This window comes from Salvelinus namaycush, unplaced genomic scaffold (genome assembly GCF_016432855.1).
Source record: "Salvelinus namaycush isolate Seneca unplaced genomic scaffold, SaNama_1.0 Scaffold1641, whole genome shotgun sequence".
NCBI lineage: Eukaryota > Metazoa > Chordata > Actinopteri > Salmoniformes > Salmonidae > Salvelinus > Salvelinus namaycush.
Genome location: NW_024058388.1, coordinates 1,211 through 18,720, shown reverse-complemented (window position 1 = coordinate 18,720; position 17,510 = coordinate 1,211). Strand labels below are relative to the sequence as shown.

The window sequence follows — 17,510 nt, the reverse complement described above, 5'->3', positions numbered from 1 at the left end:
TGACTGAGAAGACACATGACCTGGTAGTAGACCAGTGTCAACATGACTGAGAAGACACATGACCTGGTAGTAGACCAGTCTCAACATGACTGAGAAGACACATGACCTGGTAGTAGACCAGTGTCAACATGACTGAGAAGACACATGACCTGGTAGTAGACCAGTGTCAACATGACTGAGAAGACACATGACCTGGTAGTAGACCAGTGTCAACATGACTGAGAAGACACATGACCTGGTAGTAGACCAGTGTCAACATGACTGAGAAGACACATGACCTGGTAGTAGACCAGTGTCAACATGACTGAGAAGACACATGACCTGGTAGTAGACCAGTGTCAACATGACTGAGAAGACACATGACCTGGTAGTAGACCAGTCTCAACATGACTGAGAAGACACATGACCTGGTAGTAGACCAGTGTCAACATGACTGAGAAGACACATGACCTGGTAGTAGACCAGTGTCAACATGACTGAGAAGACACATGACCTGGTAGTAGACCAGTGTCAACATGACTGAGAAGACACATGACCTGGTAGTAGACCAGTGTCAACATGACTGAGAAGACACATGACCTGGTAGTAGACCAGTGTCAACATGACTGAGAAGACACATGACCTGGTAGTAGACCAGTGTCAACATGACTGAGAAGACACATGACCTGGTAGTAGACCAGTCTCAACATGACTGAGAAGACACATGACCTGGTAGTAGACCAGTGTCAACATGACTGAGAAGACACATGACCTGGTAGTGGACCAGTGTCAACATGACTGAGAAGACACATGACCTGGTAGTAGACCAGTCTCAACATGACTGAGAAGACACATGACCTGGTATGAAAGACAAAACAAAACAAGATGGGAAATATTATCGACATTACTTTGCACTTTTCACTGGCTGTCCCTCAGGTTATGGCAGGAGGACACATATTTGGCTACCAAAACTGCACAGTTTGGCTTTTCACCCAATAAATATTAGATGTTTTCTTTGTCTTTTATAGTTTGAAATCCTTTGTATTGAATTATAATTTTGGGAAATAAATATTCTCTAAGGTCTGAGTATTTGTCACAGTGTAGTAGGAAATGCAGCTCTGTCTCTACCTCTCCCCTGGAGCAGAGTGAGCACAGCCTGTCCTCTCTGGGCAGCCAGGTTTGTCTGTGACGACCGGTCTCTATAGCCAGACTGTCCTCTCTGGGCAGCCAGGTTTGTCTGTGACGACCGGTCTCTATAGCCAGACTGTCCTCTCTGGGCAGCCAGGTTTGTCTGTGACGACCGGTCTCTATAGCCAGACTGTCCTCTCTGGGCAGCCAGGTTTGTCTGTGATGACCGGTCTCTATAGCCAGACTGTCCTCTCTGGGCAGCCAGGTTTGTCTGTGATGACCGGTCTCTATAGCCAGACTGTCCTCTCTGGGCAGCCAGGTTTGTCTGTGACGACCGGTCTCTGTAGTCAGACTGTCCTCTCTGGGCAGCCAGGTTTGTCTGTGATGACCGGTCTCTATAGCCAGACTGTCCTCTCTGGGCAGCCAGGTTTGTCTGTGATGACCGGTCTCTATAGCCAGACTGTCCTCTCTGGGCAGCCAGGTTTGTCTGTGACGACCGGTCTCTATAGCCAGACTGTCCTCTCTGGGCAGCCAGGTTTGTCTGTGATGACCGGTCTCTGTAGCCAGACTGTCCTCTCTGGACAGCCAGGTTTGTCTGTGACGACCGGTCTCTATAGCCAGACTGTCCTCTCTGGGCAGCCAGGTTTGTCTGTGACGACCGGTCTCTATAGCCAGACTGTCCTCTCTGGGCAGCCAGGTTTGTCTGTGACGACCGGTCTCTATAGCCAGACTGTCCTCTCTGGGCAGCCAGGTTTGTCTGTGATGACCGGTCTCTATAGCCAGACTGTCCTCTCTGGGCAGCCAGGTTTGTCTGTGACGACCGGTCTCTGTAGTCAGACTGTCCTCTCTGGGCAGCCAGGTTTGTCTGTGATGACCGGTCTCTATAGCCAGACTGTCCTCTCTGGGCAGCCAGGTTTGTCTGTGATGACCGGTCTCTATAGCCAGACTGTCCTCTCTGGGCAGCCAGGTTTGTCTGTGACGACCGGTCTCTATAGCCAGACTGTCCTCTCTGGGCAGCCAGGTTTGTCTGTGATGACCGGTCTCTGTAGCCAGACTGTCCTCTCTGGACAGCCAGGTTTGTCTGTGATGACCGGTCTCTATAGCCAGACTGTCCTCTCTGGGCAGCCAGGTTTGTCTGTGACGACCGGTCTCTATAGCCAGACTGTCCTCTCTGGGCAGCCAGGTTTGTCTGTGACGACCGGTCTCTATAGCCAGACTGTCCTCTCTGGGCAGCCAGGTTTGTCTGTGATGACCGGTCTCTATAGCCAGACTGTCCTCTCTGGGCAGCCAGGTTTGTCTGTGACGACCGGTCTCTATAGCCAGACTGTCCTCTCTGGGCAGCCAGGTTTGTCTGTGACGACCGGTCTCTATAGCCAGACTGTCCTCTCTGGACAGCCAGGTTTGTCTGTGATGACCGGTCTCTGTAGCCAGACTGTCCTCTCTGGGCAGCCAGGTTTGTCTGTGACGACCGGTCTCTATAGCCAGACTGTCCTCTCTGGGCAGCCAGGTTTGTCTGTGACGACCGGTCTCTATAGCCAGACTGTCCTCTCTGGGCAGCCAGGTTTGTCTGTGACGACCGGTCTCTACAGCCAGACTGTGCTCACTGAGTCTGTACCTAGTCAATGTTTTGCTCAGTTTTCTATCAGTCACAGTGGTCAGATAGTCTGCCACCATGTACTGTCTGTTTAGAGACAAATATCATTGATGTTTACTTTGATTTTTTGTGTTTTGTGGTGTCTTTCCAATAGGTGATATATATTTTTATTTTTGCTTTGTGATGATTTGGTTGGGCCAGATTTTCTGACTGCTGTCCTGAGGCTCTATGGGGTTGGTTTGGGTTGGTGAACTGAGCCTCAGAACCAGCTGGCTGAGGGGACTCTTCTCTGGTTTCATCTCTTGACATTGTAGAGCTGTGTGATGGAAGGTTTTGGGGTCACTTGTTTTTAGATGGTTGTAAAATTTGATGGCTCTTTTTTTTCTATTCTAATAAAGGAGAGGGGTATTGGCCCAATTCTGATCTACACGCGTTAATAGGAGTTTCTAATTGGAATTTCGATTTTAATTATCCTTTTAATGGCATAGATTGCTTTGTCTCTCAGCTCGTTCACAGCGATGTGAAAGCTACCTGTGTTGCTGATATTTAGTCCTAGATACGTGTCGTTTTTTGGTGTGTTCTAATAGGTCCAAATAGAATTTATATTTGTCATCCTGATTTCTGGAAGTATTTTGTGATATCTTATATTTCGTCTAGACAGTAACCGGTGTTGTTAACGTCAGTAGCCCAGGTCTGACGTAACCTGTGCCAGATTGAACATCTAGATGCTGCTGTAACTCCTCTCTAGTAGACAGGCAGCACCAGGTCTCTGTCTACGCAGAACCTCCTTAGTGGGAGAGCGTACCCTCCTTAGTGTGAGCACGTCAACACCAGTCACTGTCTACGAGCAGACCTCCTTAGTGGGAGACAAGCCGCACCAGGTCAATCTGCCTACAGCTAACCCTCCTTAGTAGGAGGACAGCAGCACCAGTCCTTCTGTCTACAGCAGACCCTCCTTAGTTGGGAGTACAGCAGAGCCAGGTCATCTGTCTACCAGCATACCCTCCTATAGTGGGAGCACAGCAGCACCAGGCATCGTCTACAGCAGACCCTCCTTAGTGGACAGCAGCACCAGGTCCACTTCTACAGCATGACAGCCCTCTATCCGGGAGACAGCACCCAGTCTCTGTCTACAGCAGACCCTCCTTATTGGAGACAGCGCACCAGGTGCCTCTATACAGCAGACCCTCCTTTAGGCGGGAGACAGCAGACCTCCTTAGCGGGAGACCATCGCACCACAGGTCATCTGTCGTACAGCACACCCTCCTTGTGGGAGTACAGCAGCACCACAGGTCATCTGTCTACAGCAGACCCTCCTTAGTGGGAAGACAGCAGCACCAGGTCATCTGTCTACAGCAAGGCCCTCCTTAGTGGGAACAGCAGACCCTCCTTAGTGGGAGACAGCAGACCCTCCTTATTGGAACACAGCAAAGCCGACCAGTGTCACTGTCTACAGCAGACCCTCCTTGTGGTAGACAGCAGACCCTCCTTAGTGGGGACAGTCAGCACCAGGTCCATCTGTCTACAGCAGACCCTCCTTTAGGGGCGGGCGACGCAGCTACCTAGTCCTTTCTACAGCAGTAAACCCTCCCTGCTTAGTGGGAGACAGGCAGCTACCCGTCATCTGTCTACAGCAGACCCTCCTTATGGGAGACAGCACCCTTCCTTACGCGGGAGACAGCAGCACCAAGTAATCTGCTACAGCAGACCCTCCCTTAGCGGGAGACAGCAGCACCAGTCATCTGGCATACCGCAGCCCCTCCTTAGTGGGAGACAGCACCCAGGTACATGCTGCATACAGCAGACCCTCCTTAGTGGGAGAACAGCAGCACCAGGTCATCTGCTACAGCAGATACCCTCCTTAGGAGACGAGCAGCACCAGTCATCTCATAACGCAGACCCTCCTCTCAGCGGAGAACGCACACCAGGTCATCTGTCTACAGCATACCCTCCTTAGTGGGAGACGAGCAGCACCAGGTCATCTGTCTATCAGCAGACACTCCTTAGTGGGAGACAGGCAGCCTCCTTAGCGGAGGACAGCAGCACCGGTAATCTGCATCAGCAGACCCTCCTTAACAGGGAGAACAGTCAGGCATCCAGGTCCATCTGCATACAGCCAACCCCCTTAGTTGGGAGACATCAGCATCCAGTCATCTGCATACAGCAGACCCTCCTTAGTGTAGACAGCAGCACCAGGTCATCTGCATACTAGCAGACCCTCCTTAGTGGGAGACAGCAGCACCAGGTCTCTGCATACAGCAGACCCTCCTTTACGGGATACAGCAGCACAGGTCATCTGTCTACAGCAGACCCTCCTTAGTGGGAGACAGCAGCACCAGGTCATCTGTCTACAGGGTCATACCTCCTTTATTGGGGGACAGCGAGCCCTCCTTAGCGGGCAGACTAAGCCAGCGACCAGTCTCTGCATACAAGCAGACCTCCTTAGTGGAGTGACGAGCACACCAGGTCATCTGCATACAGCAGACCCTCCTTAGCGGGAGACAGCAGCACCAGGTCAATCTGTCTACAGCAGACCCTCCTTAGTGGGAGACAGCATGCAACCAGGTCATCTGTCCTACAGCAGACCCTCCTTTAGTGGGAACGCAGCCCTCCTTAGCGGGAGACAGCGCACCAGGTTAATCTGTCATACAGCAGAGCCTCCTTCATCGGGGACAGCACACCAGGTCCATCTGCATACAGCAGACCCTCCTTAGTGAGCCACAAGCTATTCACCAGGTCATCATGCATACAGCGAACCCTCCTTAGTGGGGAGACAGCAGCACAGGTCATCTGCATACCAGCAGACCCTCCTTTAGTGGGAGACAGCTACACACCAGGTATCTTGCATACAGCAGACCCTCTTAGTGGGCGACAGCAGTCACAGGTCCATCTGCTACAGCAAGAACCCTCCTTGTGTGGAGACAGCAGCACCAGGTCATCTGTCTACCGAGCAGACCTCCTTAGCGGGAGACAGCCGACAGTCACGCATGGAAAATCCTAGTGACAACAACTATGCATACAGCAGACCCTCCTTAGTGGAGACAGCAGCACGCATCTCATTCTCTGATACAGCAGACCCTCCTTTAGTGGGAGTCAGCAGCACCAGGTCATCTGCATACAGCTGACCCCTCCTTAGTGGGAGACAGCAGCACCAGGTCATCTCATACTAGCAGACCCTCCTTAGTGGGAGACAGCACACCAGGGTTCATGCTGCATACAGACAGACCCTCCTTCGTGGGGAGACGAGCAGCACCAGGTCTCTGCATACATGCGACTCTCCTTAGTGGGAGACAGCGAACGCAGGTCATCTCATCTACAGCAGAACGCCTCCTTTAGTGGGAACAGTACAGCACCAGGTCCATCTGCATACTAGCAACCCTCCTGTGGGAGAACAGCAGTCACCCAGGTCATCTGCTACAGCAGACCCTCACTAGTGGGACAGCAGCACAGGGGGTTCATCTGCTACAGGCGACCCTACCTTAGTGGGAGACAGCAGCACCAGTCCATTCTGCATACAGCAGAGACCCTCCTTCTCATTCCGCCTACTCCAGTGGGAGACAGCACCGATTCCATCAAGCAACCCTTAGGGAGCACCGTCATCTCGCATACAGCAGTAACCCTCCTTAGTGGGAGACAGTCAGCACTCAGTACTCTGTCTACAGCAGACCTCCTTAGTGGGAGACAGCAGAACCCTCCTTAGCGGGAGACAGCAGCACCAGGTACATCTGCCATACAGCAGACCCTCTAGTGGGAGACAGCAGCACCAGTCTCTGCATACAGCGAGCCCTCCCTTAGTGTGGTAACAGCAGCCCAGGTCATCTGGGTCTAACAGCAGACTCCCCTTAGTGGAAGCAGCAGCACCAGTCCATCTGTCTACATCAGAACCTCCTTTCAGTGGAGACGCGAACCTCCTTGCGGGAGACAGCAGCACCAGGTAATCCCATACGGCAGACGCTTCCTCAGTGGGAGACAGCAGCACCATGTCATCTGTCTCCAGGCACCCTCCTTAGCGGAGACAGCAAGCACCAGGTCCATCTGCATACAGGCAGACCCTCCGTGTGTGAGAGGCAGCAGCACCAGTGTCATCTGCATACAGCAGACCCTCCTTAGTGGAGACAGAGCAAAGCTTCACACAGCCCTCTGCGCCTCTAGTGGCTAGCATATTCCACCGACAGCAACCCTCCTTAGTGGGAGACGCAGCACCAGGTCATCTGCATACAGGACCCTCCTTAGCGGGAGACAGCAGCCACAGGTCATCGCATACATGCAGACCCTCCTTAGTGCGGGAGACAGCAGCACCAGGTCATCTGCATACAGCAGACCGACTCCTTAGTGGGATAGAGCAACCAGCATCTGCACACAGTCCTTTGAACGACAGTCATCTGGGCATACAGCACCCTCCTTAGTGGGAGACAGCGCACCTAGTCCCCATCTGCGATACAGCATACCCTCCTTGAGCGTGAAGGGACCCTGGCAAGACCTACTGGCAACCCTCCTGGCCTTTTGCAGTCTGGGGGGAGGTAGAGCAAAAAAAAAAAAAAAGGATGTGGGTAGAGGGGGGGGGGCGGGGGAGGGGAGGGAGGGGAGCGGGGGGGGCAGGTAGGGGGGTGAGCTGGCGGGGGGGGGGGGGAGAGAGGGTGGTGGGGGGAGGTTTGGAGACGCAGCCCTCCTGTGGGAGACAGCAAACGTCATCGTATCACGGCCTCCACGGGGATAGCACCAGGTTCTGCTATACAGACAGACCCTCCTAGCGGAGACAGCAGCACCAGGTCATCTGTCATAAGCCGACCTCCTTAACTGGGAGACAGCAGCATCCCAGGATCATCTGCATACCAGACCATCTATGGCAGCAGACCATGCTCTGTAACCGCTCTTAGTGGGAGACAGCGCACCAGGTCATCTGCATACAGACAGACCTCCTTAGTGGGAGACAGGCAGCACCCGATGTCATCTGCATACAGCGAACCCTCCTTAGTGGAGTACAGCAGCACCAGGTCATCTTCATACAGCAGACCCTCCTTATGCCAGCGGAGAGACCCTCCTCAGCGGGAGACAGCAGCACCAGGTAATCTGCATATCGCAAGACCTCCCTTAGCGGGAGACAGCAGCACCAGTCATCTGCCCTAGCAGCCGACCCTCTCTTAGTGGAGACAGCAGCACAGCACGTCATCTGCATACCAGCAGACCCTCCTTAAGCGGGAGACAGCAGCACCATAGGTCACTGCATACGCAGACCCTCCTTAGTGGGAGACAGCAGCACCAGGTCTCTGCATACAGCCAGACCCTCCTTAGTGGAACAGCAGTACCGTCCTTTAGCGGAGACCAGCAGACCCTCCTTAGTGGGAGAACACAAAGAGACACCTCCTTAGTGGGAGACGCAGACCTCCTTAGTCGGAGACACAGCAGCCCTCCTTAGCGTGGAGACAGCAGACCTCCTTAGTGTGGAACATCAGAACCCTCCTTATGCGGGAGCATGCAGACCCTCCTGTAGTGTAGACTCAGCAGACCCTCCTAGTTGGAGACGCAGGACCCTCCTTAGTGGGAGACAGTGCCTCCTTAGGGGAGACCCTCCTAGTGGGAGACAGCGATACCCTCGCTTGAGCGTGAGACAGCAGCAACCAGGTCATCTGCATACCAGACACCTCCTTAGCGGAGACAGCAAACCCTCCTTAGGCGGAGACACAGCACCAGGTCATCTGCATCCAGACAGACCCTCCTTAGCGGAGACAGCAGACCCTCCTTCAGCGGGAGACAGCAGACACTCTTAGTGGAGACAGCAGAACCCTCCTTTAGTGGGAGACAGAGACCCCTCCTTATGCGGGACTACAGCAACCCTCCTAGTGGGAGACAGCAGACCACTCCCTTAGTGGGAGACAGCAACCCTCCTTAGTTGGGAGACAGCAGACCCTCCTATGGGCAGACCGCATAGCCCTCCTTAGTGGGAGACAGCAGAACCCTCCTTAAGTGGGAGACAGCAAGACCCTCCTTAGTGGGAGACGCACCTGACCTCCTTTGGCAGAACCTCCTTAGTGGGAGACAGCAGACCACTCCTTTGGCAGACTCACCTCTTACGGAGACACAGAACCCTCCTTGGCAGAGCCCCTCCTTAGCGTGAGACAGCAGGACCCTGCCTTTGGCAGACCCTCCCTTTGCACCCTCCTTTTGGCAGACCCTCCTTAGTGGCAGACCCTCCCTTAGTGGCAGACCCTCCTTAGTGGCAGATCCCTCCTAAGTGGCAGATAGACCCTCCTTAGTGGCAGACCCCTTCACCCTCTTAGTGGCACACCCTCGTCAGCCCTCCTTAGTGGCAGACCCTCCTTAGTGGTCAGACACCTCCTTAGTGGCAGAACCCTCCTTAGTGGCAGACCCCCTTAGTGGAGCCCTCCTTAATAAGACCCTCCTTAGTGGCAGACGCCCTCCTTAGTGGCAGACCCTCCTAAGTGGCAGACCCTCTTAGTGGCAGACCCTCCTTAGTGGCAGACCCTCCTTATGGGCAGACCCTCCTTAGTGGCAGACACAGGCACCCTCCTTAGTGAGACTGTGGCGAGACCCTCCATACACATGTTTAGGCAGATGTTAGTGCGTGTAGAGGAATGCTTCCTAGCTCCAACAGGGCAGTAATATCTAACAATACACAACAATACACACAAATCAACAACAACAAAAAGTTAAAGAATGGAATTAAGAATGAATGAATGAATGAATGAATGAAATGAATGAATTAACGAATGAATGAATGAAATTAATGAATTAACGAATAAATGAATGAATGAAATTAATGAAATTAATGAATGAAATTAATGAATTAACGAATGAATGAATGAAATTAATGAATTAACGAATAAATGAATGAATGAAATCAATGAATGAATGAATGAAATTAATGACTGAATGAATGAATGTTATTTTGGTGTCAAATCTCCAGTTGTCAACCCATCCCTTGTGGGATTAACAGACACATAAACAATCATTAGTGTAATTCTTCTTCTGTGGTTATCTGCAGTGCGCATCGCATAAAGAGTGAAAACATTTAAGGTAAAACTCAATACATAAAAGTAAAAACAAATGTTTTTAACCTTTTATTTAACTAGAATAAGTCAGTTAAGAACAAAATTCTTATTTACAATGACGGCCTAGGAACAGTGGGTTAACTGCCTTGTTCAGGGGCAGAATGACAGATCTTTATCTTGTCGGCTCGGGGATTCAATCCAGCAACCTTTCAGTTACTGTCCCAATGCTCTAACCACTAGGCTACCTACCGCCCCAGGAAGGTAAATAAGGTTATCCAAACAATAATTACATCCGTAGAGCAGTAAAATAATATACATACATCAACATGAGCTCCCGAGTGGTGCAGCGGACTCAGGCACTGCATCTCAGTGCTAGAGGAGTCACTACATACACCCTGGTTTGAATCCAGGCTGTATCACAACCGGCCGTGATTGGGAGTCCCATAGGGCGGCGCACAATTGGCCCAGTGCCATCCGGTTTTGGCCGGTGTAGGCCGTCATTGTAAATAAGAATTTGTTCTTAACTGACTTGCCTGGTTAAATAAAGGTTAAATAAAATATATACATACATACATACAGATAAATGAAACAGAAGGAATTTGAACCCAGTCTGGCACAAAGAGAAGATGAAAATGGTAGACAAGCATATACACAATCTATATACACACACCACTAACCACATAGAGGATAAATATTTGAATAATATTTGAATAATTTAATTATAGGTATCCCTTTTTCTTTTATTCCTGGCTTTATCTAAATATTCCACAAATAGAAAAACACATTGGACAAAAATAATCATTTCAGGTGTGCCTTCTGGAATAAGATCAAGTGTATATCGTGGTAGAAAGGGCAATAGAGGATAAAATGTGTTTAATTCTCTATTTCTTCGAGGTCCCAATAGTTACATATTATTTTCCTCTTCCATTTCACCACAGTACCGACCTGTTTCAATATCCCTGATCTTACTTGTGCACATAGCGATCTCTTGCTTTTAGGTAGGGAGGAGGTTAGAGGAACGGTAGTGTGTTGCTAGGACAACAACCAGGACAACAACCAGGTCAACAACCAGGTCAACAACCAGGACAACCAGGACAACAACCAGGTCAACACCATGACAGACAAACCAGGACACAACCAGGTCAACAACCAGGACAACAACCAGGACAACAACCAGGTCAACAACCAGGACTAACACAGGAAACACACGCAGGTCAAACAACGCCAGGACTAACACCAGGTCAACAACCAGGACAACAACCAGTCAAAAACCAGGAAAACAACCAGAACAACAACGCAGGACACAACGCAGGTCAACACCAGGCACACCAGGGTCAACAACCAGGTCAACAACCAGGACAACAACCAGTCACAACCAGGACAACAACCAGGTCCAACAACCAGGACAACAACCAGGTCAACAACCATGACACAACAGGTCAACAACCAGGTCAACAACCAGGTCAACAACCAGGTCAACAACCAGGACAACAACCAGGACAACAACCAGGTCAACAACCAGGACAACAACCAGGTCAACAACCAGGACAACAACCAGGTCAACAACCAGGTCAACAACCAGGTCAACAACCAGGACAACAACCAGGTCAACAACCAGGACAACAACCAGGTCAACAACCAGGACAACAACCAGGACAACAACCAGGACAACAACCAGGACAACAACCAGGACAACAACCAGGACAACAACCAGGTCAACAACCATGACAACAACCAGGACAACAACCAGGACAACAACCAGGGCAACAACCAGGTCAACAACCAGGACAACAACCAGGTCAACAACCAGGACAACCGGACACAACCAGGTCAACAACCTAGGACAAGACACCAGGTCAACAACCAGGACAACAACCAGGACAACAACCAGGACAACAACCAGGACAACAACCAGGACAACAACTAGGTCAACAACCAGGACAACCAGGACAACAACCAGGTCAACAACCCGACTAACACCAGTCAACACCCAGACAACAACCAGGACAACAACCAGGACAACAACCAGGACAACAACCAGGACAACAACCAGGACAATAACCAGGTCAACAACCAGGACAACAACCAGGACAACAACTAGGTCAACAACCAGGACAACAACCAGGACAACAACCAGGACAACAACCAGGACAACAACCAGGTCAACAACCAGGTCAACAACCAGGACAACAACCAGGTCAACAACCAGACAACCAACCAGACAACAACCAGTCAACAAGCCAGCGACAACAACCTGACAACACCGCAGGTCACCAACCAGGTCACACCAGGACACAACCAGGACAACACTCAGGACAACACCAGGTCAACACCAGGACAACAACCAGGTCAACAACCAGGTCAACAACCAGGACAACAACCAGGTCAACAACCAGGTCAACAACCAGGTCAACAACCAGGTCAACAACCAGGACAACAACCAGGTCACACAGCGTCAACCACCAGGACAACAACAGACAACAACCGGACAACAACCAGGTCACGAACCAGGACAACAACTCAGGTCACACCAGGTCAACAACCAGACAACACCAGGACAACAACCAGGACAACAACCAAGGTCACCAGCCAGGTCAACACCATGACAACAACAGGTCAACACCAGGAACAAAAACCATGACAACACCAGGTCAACACAGACAACAACCAGGGTCACACCATGTCAACAACCAGGACAACAACCAGGTCAACAACCAGGACAACAACCAGGTCAACAACCAGGACAACAACCAGGACAACAACCAGGACAACAACCAGGTCAACAACCAGGTCAACAACCAGGACAACAACCAGGACAACAACCAGGTCAACAACCAGGACAACAACCTCTCTCTCAATGTGACAAAGGAGCTGATCGTGGACTACAGGAAAAGGAAGGCTGAACACGCCCCCATTCTCATCGACGGGGCTGTAGTGGAGCGGGTCGGAGTTTTCAATGTTCCTTGGTGTCCACATCACCACAACTATCATGGTCCAAACACACCAAGGACGAGCCATGAAGAGGGCACGACAACCTTTTCCCACCTCAGGAGACTGAAAAGATTTGGCATGGGTCCCCAGATCCTCAATAAGTTCTAGAGCTGCACCATCGAGAGCATCCTGACCGGTTGCATCACCGCCTGGTATGGCAATTGCTCATCATCTTGACCGTAAGGCGCTACAGAGGGTAGTGCGTACGGCCCAGTACATCACTGGGGCCGAGCTTCCTCATAATAATATCTATGTCTCCCTTAATTTGGTTTTCGTACAGATGTTCACAGTCAGACTGTTGAAAAAGGTCAGACATTTCCCCGTCCCCAGGTCCCTTGAGAGATATATTCGCCATTGAAAAACTTGACTAGCTATTCTGGCAGTTTGGCCTATCCACAGTCTATTCCAAGTCCTCACCATTCACCGGGCCTTCCATCCTCACGCTTCCAGGTCCCCAGCCCATATTCCCAGTTATTGCAAGTAACGGTGCAAACGTGTAGTTACTCTGCTGGGGGCACGCTGTTTGGACATGTTTGTTTTTGAATCTCTTAAGCACCCCACACTCCTGCTGAATAGTCCGACAGGACCGCACACTCCTGTGAATGTCCAGACAAGGACCCCCACACTCCGTTGCTGTAATAGTACCAACAGACCCCACCCACACTCCTGCGAATAGATCAGAAACAGGACCCACACTCTGCTGAATAGTCCAGAACAGGACCCCCACCTCCTGCTGAATATCCAGAACAGGACCACACCACATCTGCTGAATAGTCCATAACAGGACCCACACTCCGGCTTGAATATCCCAGAACAGGACCCACACTCCTGCTGAATAGTCCAGAACAGGACCCACACTCCTGCTGATAGTCCAACAGGACCCACACTCCTGCTGAATAGTCCAAACAGTACCCACACTCCTGCTGAATAGTCGAACAGGACCCACACTCCTGCTATATCCAGACAGGCCCACAACTCCTGCTGAATAGTCCAGAACAGGACCACACTTCCTGCTGATAGTCCAGAACAGACCCACACTCCGGCTGAATAGTCCAGAACAGGACCCACACTCCTGCTGATAGTCCATAACCGACCGCAACACTCCTGCTGAATAGTCCAGAACAGGACACACGCATGTCTGATACAGTTTGAAGTACATAGCGTAACCAATGTCTTTAAATGTTTTGGTTTTTCCTGTAACTCCCCCAAGAGCTTTACTATCTGTGTTTTATGTTCATCAATAAACATACCCAAATATTTATAATTGCTAGTAAACTCAATAATGTCTTCTCCAAAACAAAACTGAAAAACACTTCCCTTAGTAGCTGTTTTTTTGTGTTTTAGTCTGGTTAATGATGAGTCTCCATCTTTTACACCAAGTCATTATCTGTGTTTTAGTCTGGTTGATCACGAGTCTCCATCTTTTACACCAACAGACTGGACATAACAACATGTTATGCAGGTCTTGTTCAGTTTCTGACATCATAATAACATCATCAGTATATAAAACTTCGCATTTCATCATCATATCTTACTCCAATATTTAACTGTTTCATCTATTTTGCAAAATCTTTTTTTGATTTTTTTAAACAAAGCAAACAAAGATAAGGCGATAAGGCATCTCCTTGTTTAACCCCCCTAGGGTGTGGGAAACCGCATCTGTAACGTTATTCATTACCACCGCACACGAAGTACTGTACTTGTAAGAGACTTGCGTGATAAAATGTCCCATCTTTAACAAACTGCTGTCTCCATATCCATATATATATATATATATATATATATATATATTATATATGTGTGTGTGTATAGGATGAAAGAGATGATGGACATGATGGGACATCATAGTGGATTGACTATATATATGTTCTGTAGAATAAATGGCTACAATATAATATGTTACGCAATAGTTGAATAGGATGGACTGGCTAGAATACAGTGAATACAGTTTAAACATATGTAAACATTATTAAGTGGCTAGTGTTCCATGTCTATGTCATAGGGCACACCTCTAAGGTGCAGGTTATGAGTATTCCTGGTGGTAGCCGGTTAGTAACGTCTCTAAGGTGCAGAGGTAGAGTACCTGGTGATAGCTGCTAGTGACAGTACTAATTTCAGGCAAGGTACTGGGTGGGGACGGATATGGATGCTATTTTCACAGTCCGATAGCTTGAGATAGAAGCTGTTTTTCAGTCTCTCGTCCCAGCTTTGATCCCTGTACTGAACCTCGCCTTCTGGATGATAGCGGGGTGAACAGGCAGTGGCTCGGGTGGTTGTTGTCCTTGATGATCTTTATGGCCTTCCTGTGACATCGGGTGCTGTAGATGTCCTGAAGGGCAGGCAGTGCTCCTGGTGATGCGTTGTGCAGACCACAGCGCCCTCTGGAGAGCCTTACGCTTGCGGACGGTGCAGTTGCCAAACCAGGCGGTGATACAGCCCGGCAGGATGCTCTCAATGGTGCATCTGTACAAGTTTGTGAGGGTCTTAGGGGCCAAGCCAAGTTTCTTCAGCCTCCTGAGGTTGAAGAGGCGCTGTTGCGCCGACTTCATCACACTGTCTGTGTGGGTGGACCATTTCAGATGTTCAGTGATGTGTACACCGAGGAACCTGAAGCTTTTCACCTTCTCCACTGCAGCCCCGTGCTCCCTCTGCTGTTTCCTGAAGTCCACGATCAGCTCCTTTGTTTTTGTTGACGTTGAGGGAGAAGTTGTTTTCCTGACTCCACCAGAGCCCTCACCTCCGACCTGTTACTGTCTCATCGTTAATATCTACAGATTGTAAATAAAATATAAATATTTTTTACTAAAAGTATTGTTATATTGTTGATTGACTCTGGTTTTTCCAAATCTCCCAAAAGTGCTATTTGGTTAATTCGAGATAAATGTTGTGATTTTTTTTCTGCCGTTCCTGAAACAAGCTACATAGATGGGATACCCAAAATAAATGATCTAATGATTCTGTCTCTTCGCAGCGAAATCTGCAGAGCTGAGATGGTTGTATACATAACATCATGTTAGTGGCAAGATTTGTGTATAATAATTTAACGTAAAAAAAACCACTCTTAAGTATTCTAATCAAGCGTTGTTTTGTGTATCAGTTCATAAATGATGTGGTCGACTTGTTTGTCAGTGAGGAGGGTGTATGTGGTGGTCTGTTTGTAGTAATTTGGTAAAAATCCAATCTGCCTTTCTGCTCATGATGTTGTATTCTTCAAGGAAATGACGTAGTCGTCTATTTATAATACTACACAGAATTTTCCCCCCAAAAGTTTGCTGTTTAACGCAAATTCCTCTGTAATTATTTGGGCCAAATATCGGGGGAAAATACCTGCATTGAGGATAATGTTGAAGAGTTTGAGTATAGCCGATTTATTGTTGTCTGTATATTTGATCATTGATTTAAAATACATAAAGCGGCGGACAGGAATTTTTGGGTGTGTAGAATAACGTAGTTAATAATTCTTCTTCTGTAATTGGGGTTATCCACAGGAATCTGATAGGGATTTGTTTCCCGGTAGGTGTTTGTCCCCATGACTGTTAATAGTGCCTAGTTTTTCTGGTGTTCTAGCAGTCAGGTCTCCACAGACCAGTACGTTACCTTGGGCCTGACAGTGACTCATTTCCCCCTCTAGAATGGAGAAACTCTTCATTAAAGTAGGGGACTGTAAACATGTAAGGCACAGAGGAAGAGCTTTTAATCGGTTGAAAGAGCCTCCTTGTTGATTTTTAACCAGATAAAGTACTCTCCTGTTTTGAGTCTCTGCACTCTCTCTCTCTCTCTCTCTCTTTAATTCTCTCTCTCTTTAATTCTCTCTCTCTCTCTCTCTCTCTATTTAATTCTCTCTCACTCTTTAATTCTCTCTCTCTTTAATTCTCTCTCTCTCTCTCTCTCTCTCTCTCTCAGTGAGTGGGGGCTGGTCTTCGTGGACTGAGTGGTTGGAGTGTAACGCCCAGTGTGGGCGGGGCTGGCAGAGACGGACACGCAGCTGCACCAATCCCGCTCCTCTAAACGGGGGAGCCTTCTGCGAGGGCCCGCCTACTCAGAGAATTACATGCACCACTATATGTTCAGGTAAAAATTATTGACAGGTGGTCTTGTTAAAAACACAGGTTGACCTATATTGTCATGAGTCTTGTCCTGGAGGCAGAACTGAGCGATTTCCCCTTAGATAGGTCAGCTGCAATGTCAATATTGTCTATATTGTATTCCTGAAAACAAAAATTATATTATTGATTTTAATTCAAGGTTAAGGTCAGATTTGTACCTACTGCTAGTTAGCCAGCTTGTTAGTTAGTTAGTTAGTTAATTTTGACCCCTTGCCCTCTAACCCCTCACCTCTGACCCCTGACCCCTGTAGTGGACGGAGGCTGGACAGAGTGGGCCAAGTGGTCAGTGTGCGGGACAGAATGTACCCATTGGACAAGCAGGGAGTGTCAGGCCCCCCCGCCCCGAAACGGAGGACTCCACTGTAGTGGGAGCATGATGGAGAGCAAGAACTGCACCGGCGGACTCTGTACACGCATGCGTCAGAACGAGGGCGGTAGGGGGGAGGGGAGAGAGAGAGAAAGAAAGAGAGGGGGGTGGAGAGAGAAGAGAGGCGAGAGAGAGAGAGAGAGAGAGAGAGAGGGGGAGATGGAAGAATGAATGTGAAGGACCAAGAGACCAGGGCTGTATTCATTAGGAACAAAATAAAGTGGACTGAAACAAGGAGGGGGTGCCTTCATCAGCATCTAGTTTTAAGTGTTGTGTACTAAATCACATCACCGTCGTGCTGTTAGGAGAAATCAGGACGATGCAGAAGCAGAAAG

General features: G+C 49.3%; 1 protein-coding gene across 1 annotated transcript in view; it reads left to right on the top strand.

The window, feature by feature from the left end:
* The window catches only part of LOC120037224 (netrin receptor UNC5B-a-like), a gene marked incomplete at its 3' end in the record, with an annotated part of 33,265 nt that extends 16,023 nt beyond the window's left edge, over positions 1–17,242 (top strand). The window contains exons 6-7 of the mRNA XM_038983401.1: positions 16,606–16,773; positions 17,060–17,242. Coding sequence (XP_038839329.1) covers positions 16,606–16,773; positions 17,060–17,242 — 351 coding nt within the window. The remainder of the gene's footprint in view (positions 1–16,605; positions 16,774–17,059) is intronic.
* Between the last annotated feature and the right edge of the window lie 268 nt (positions 17,243–17,510).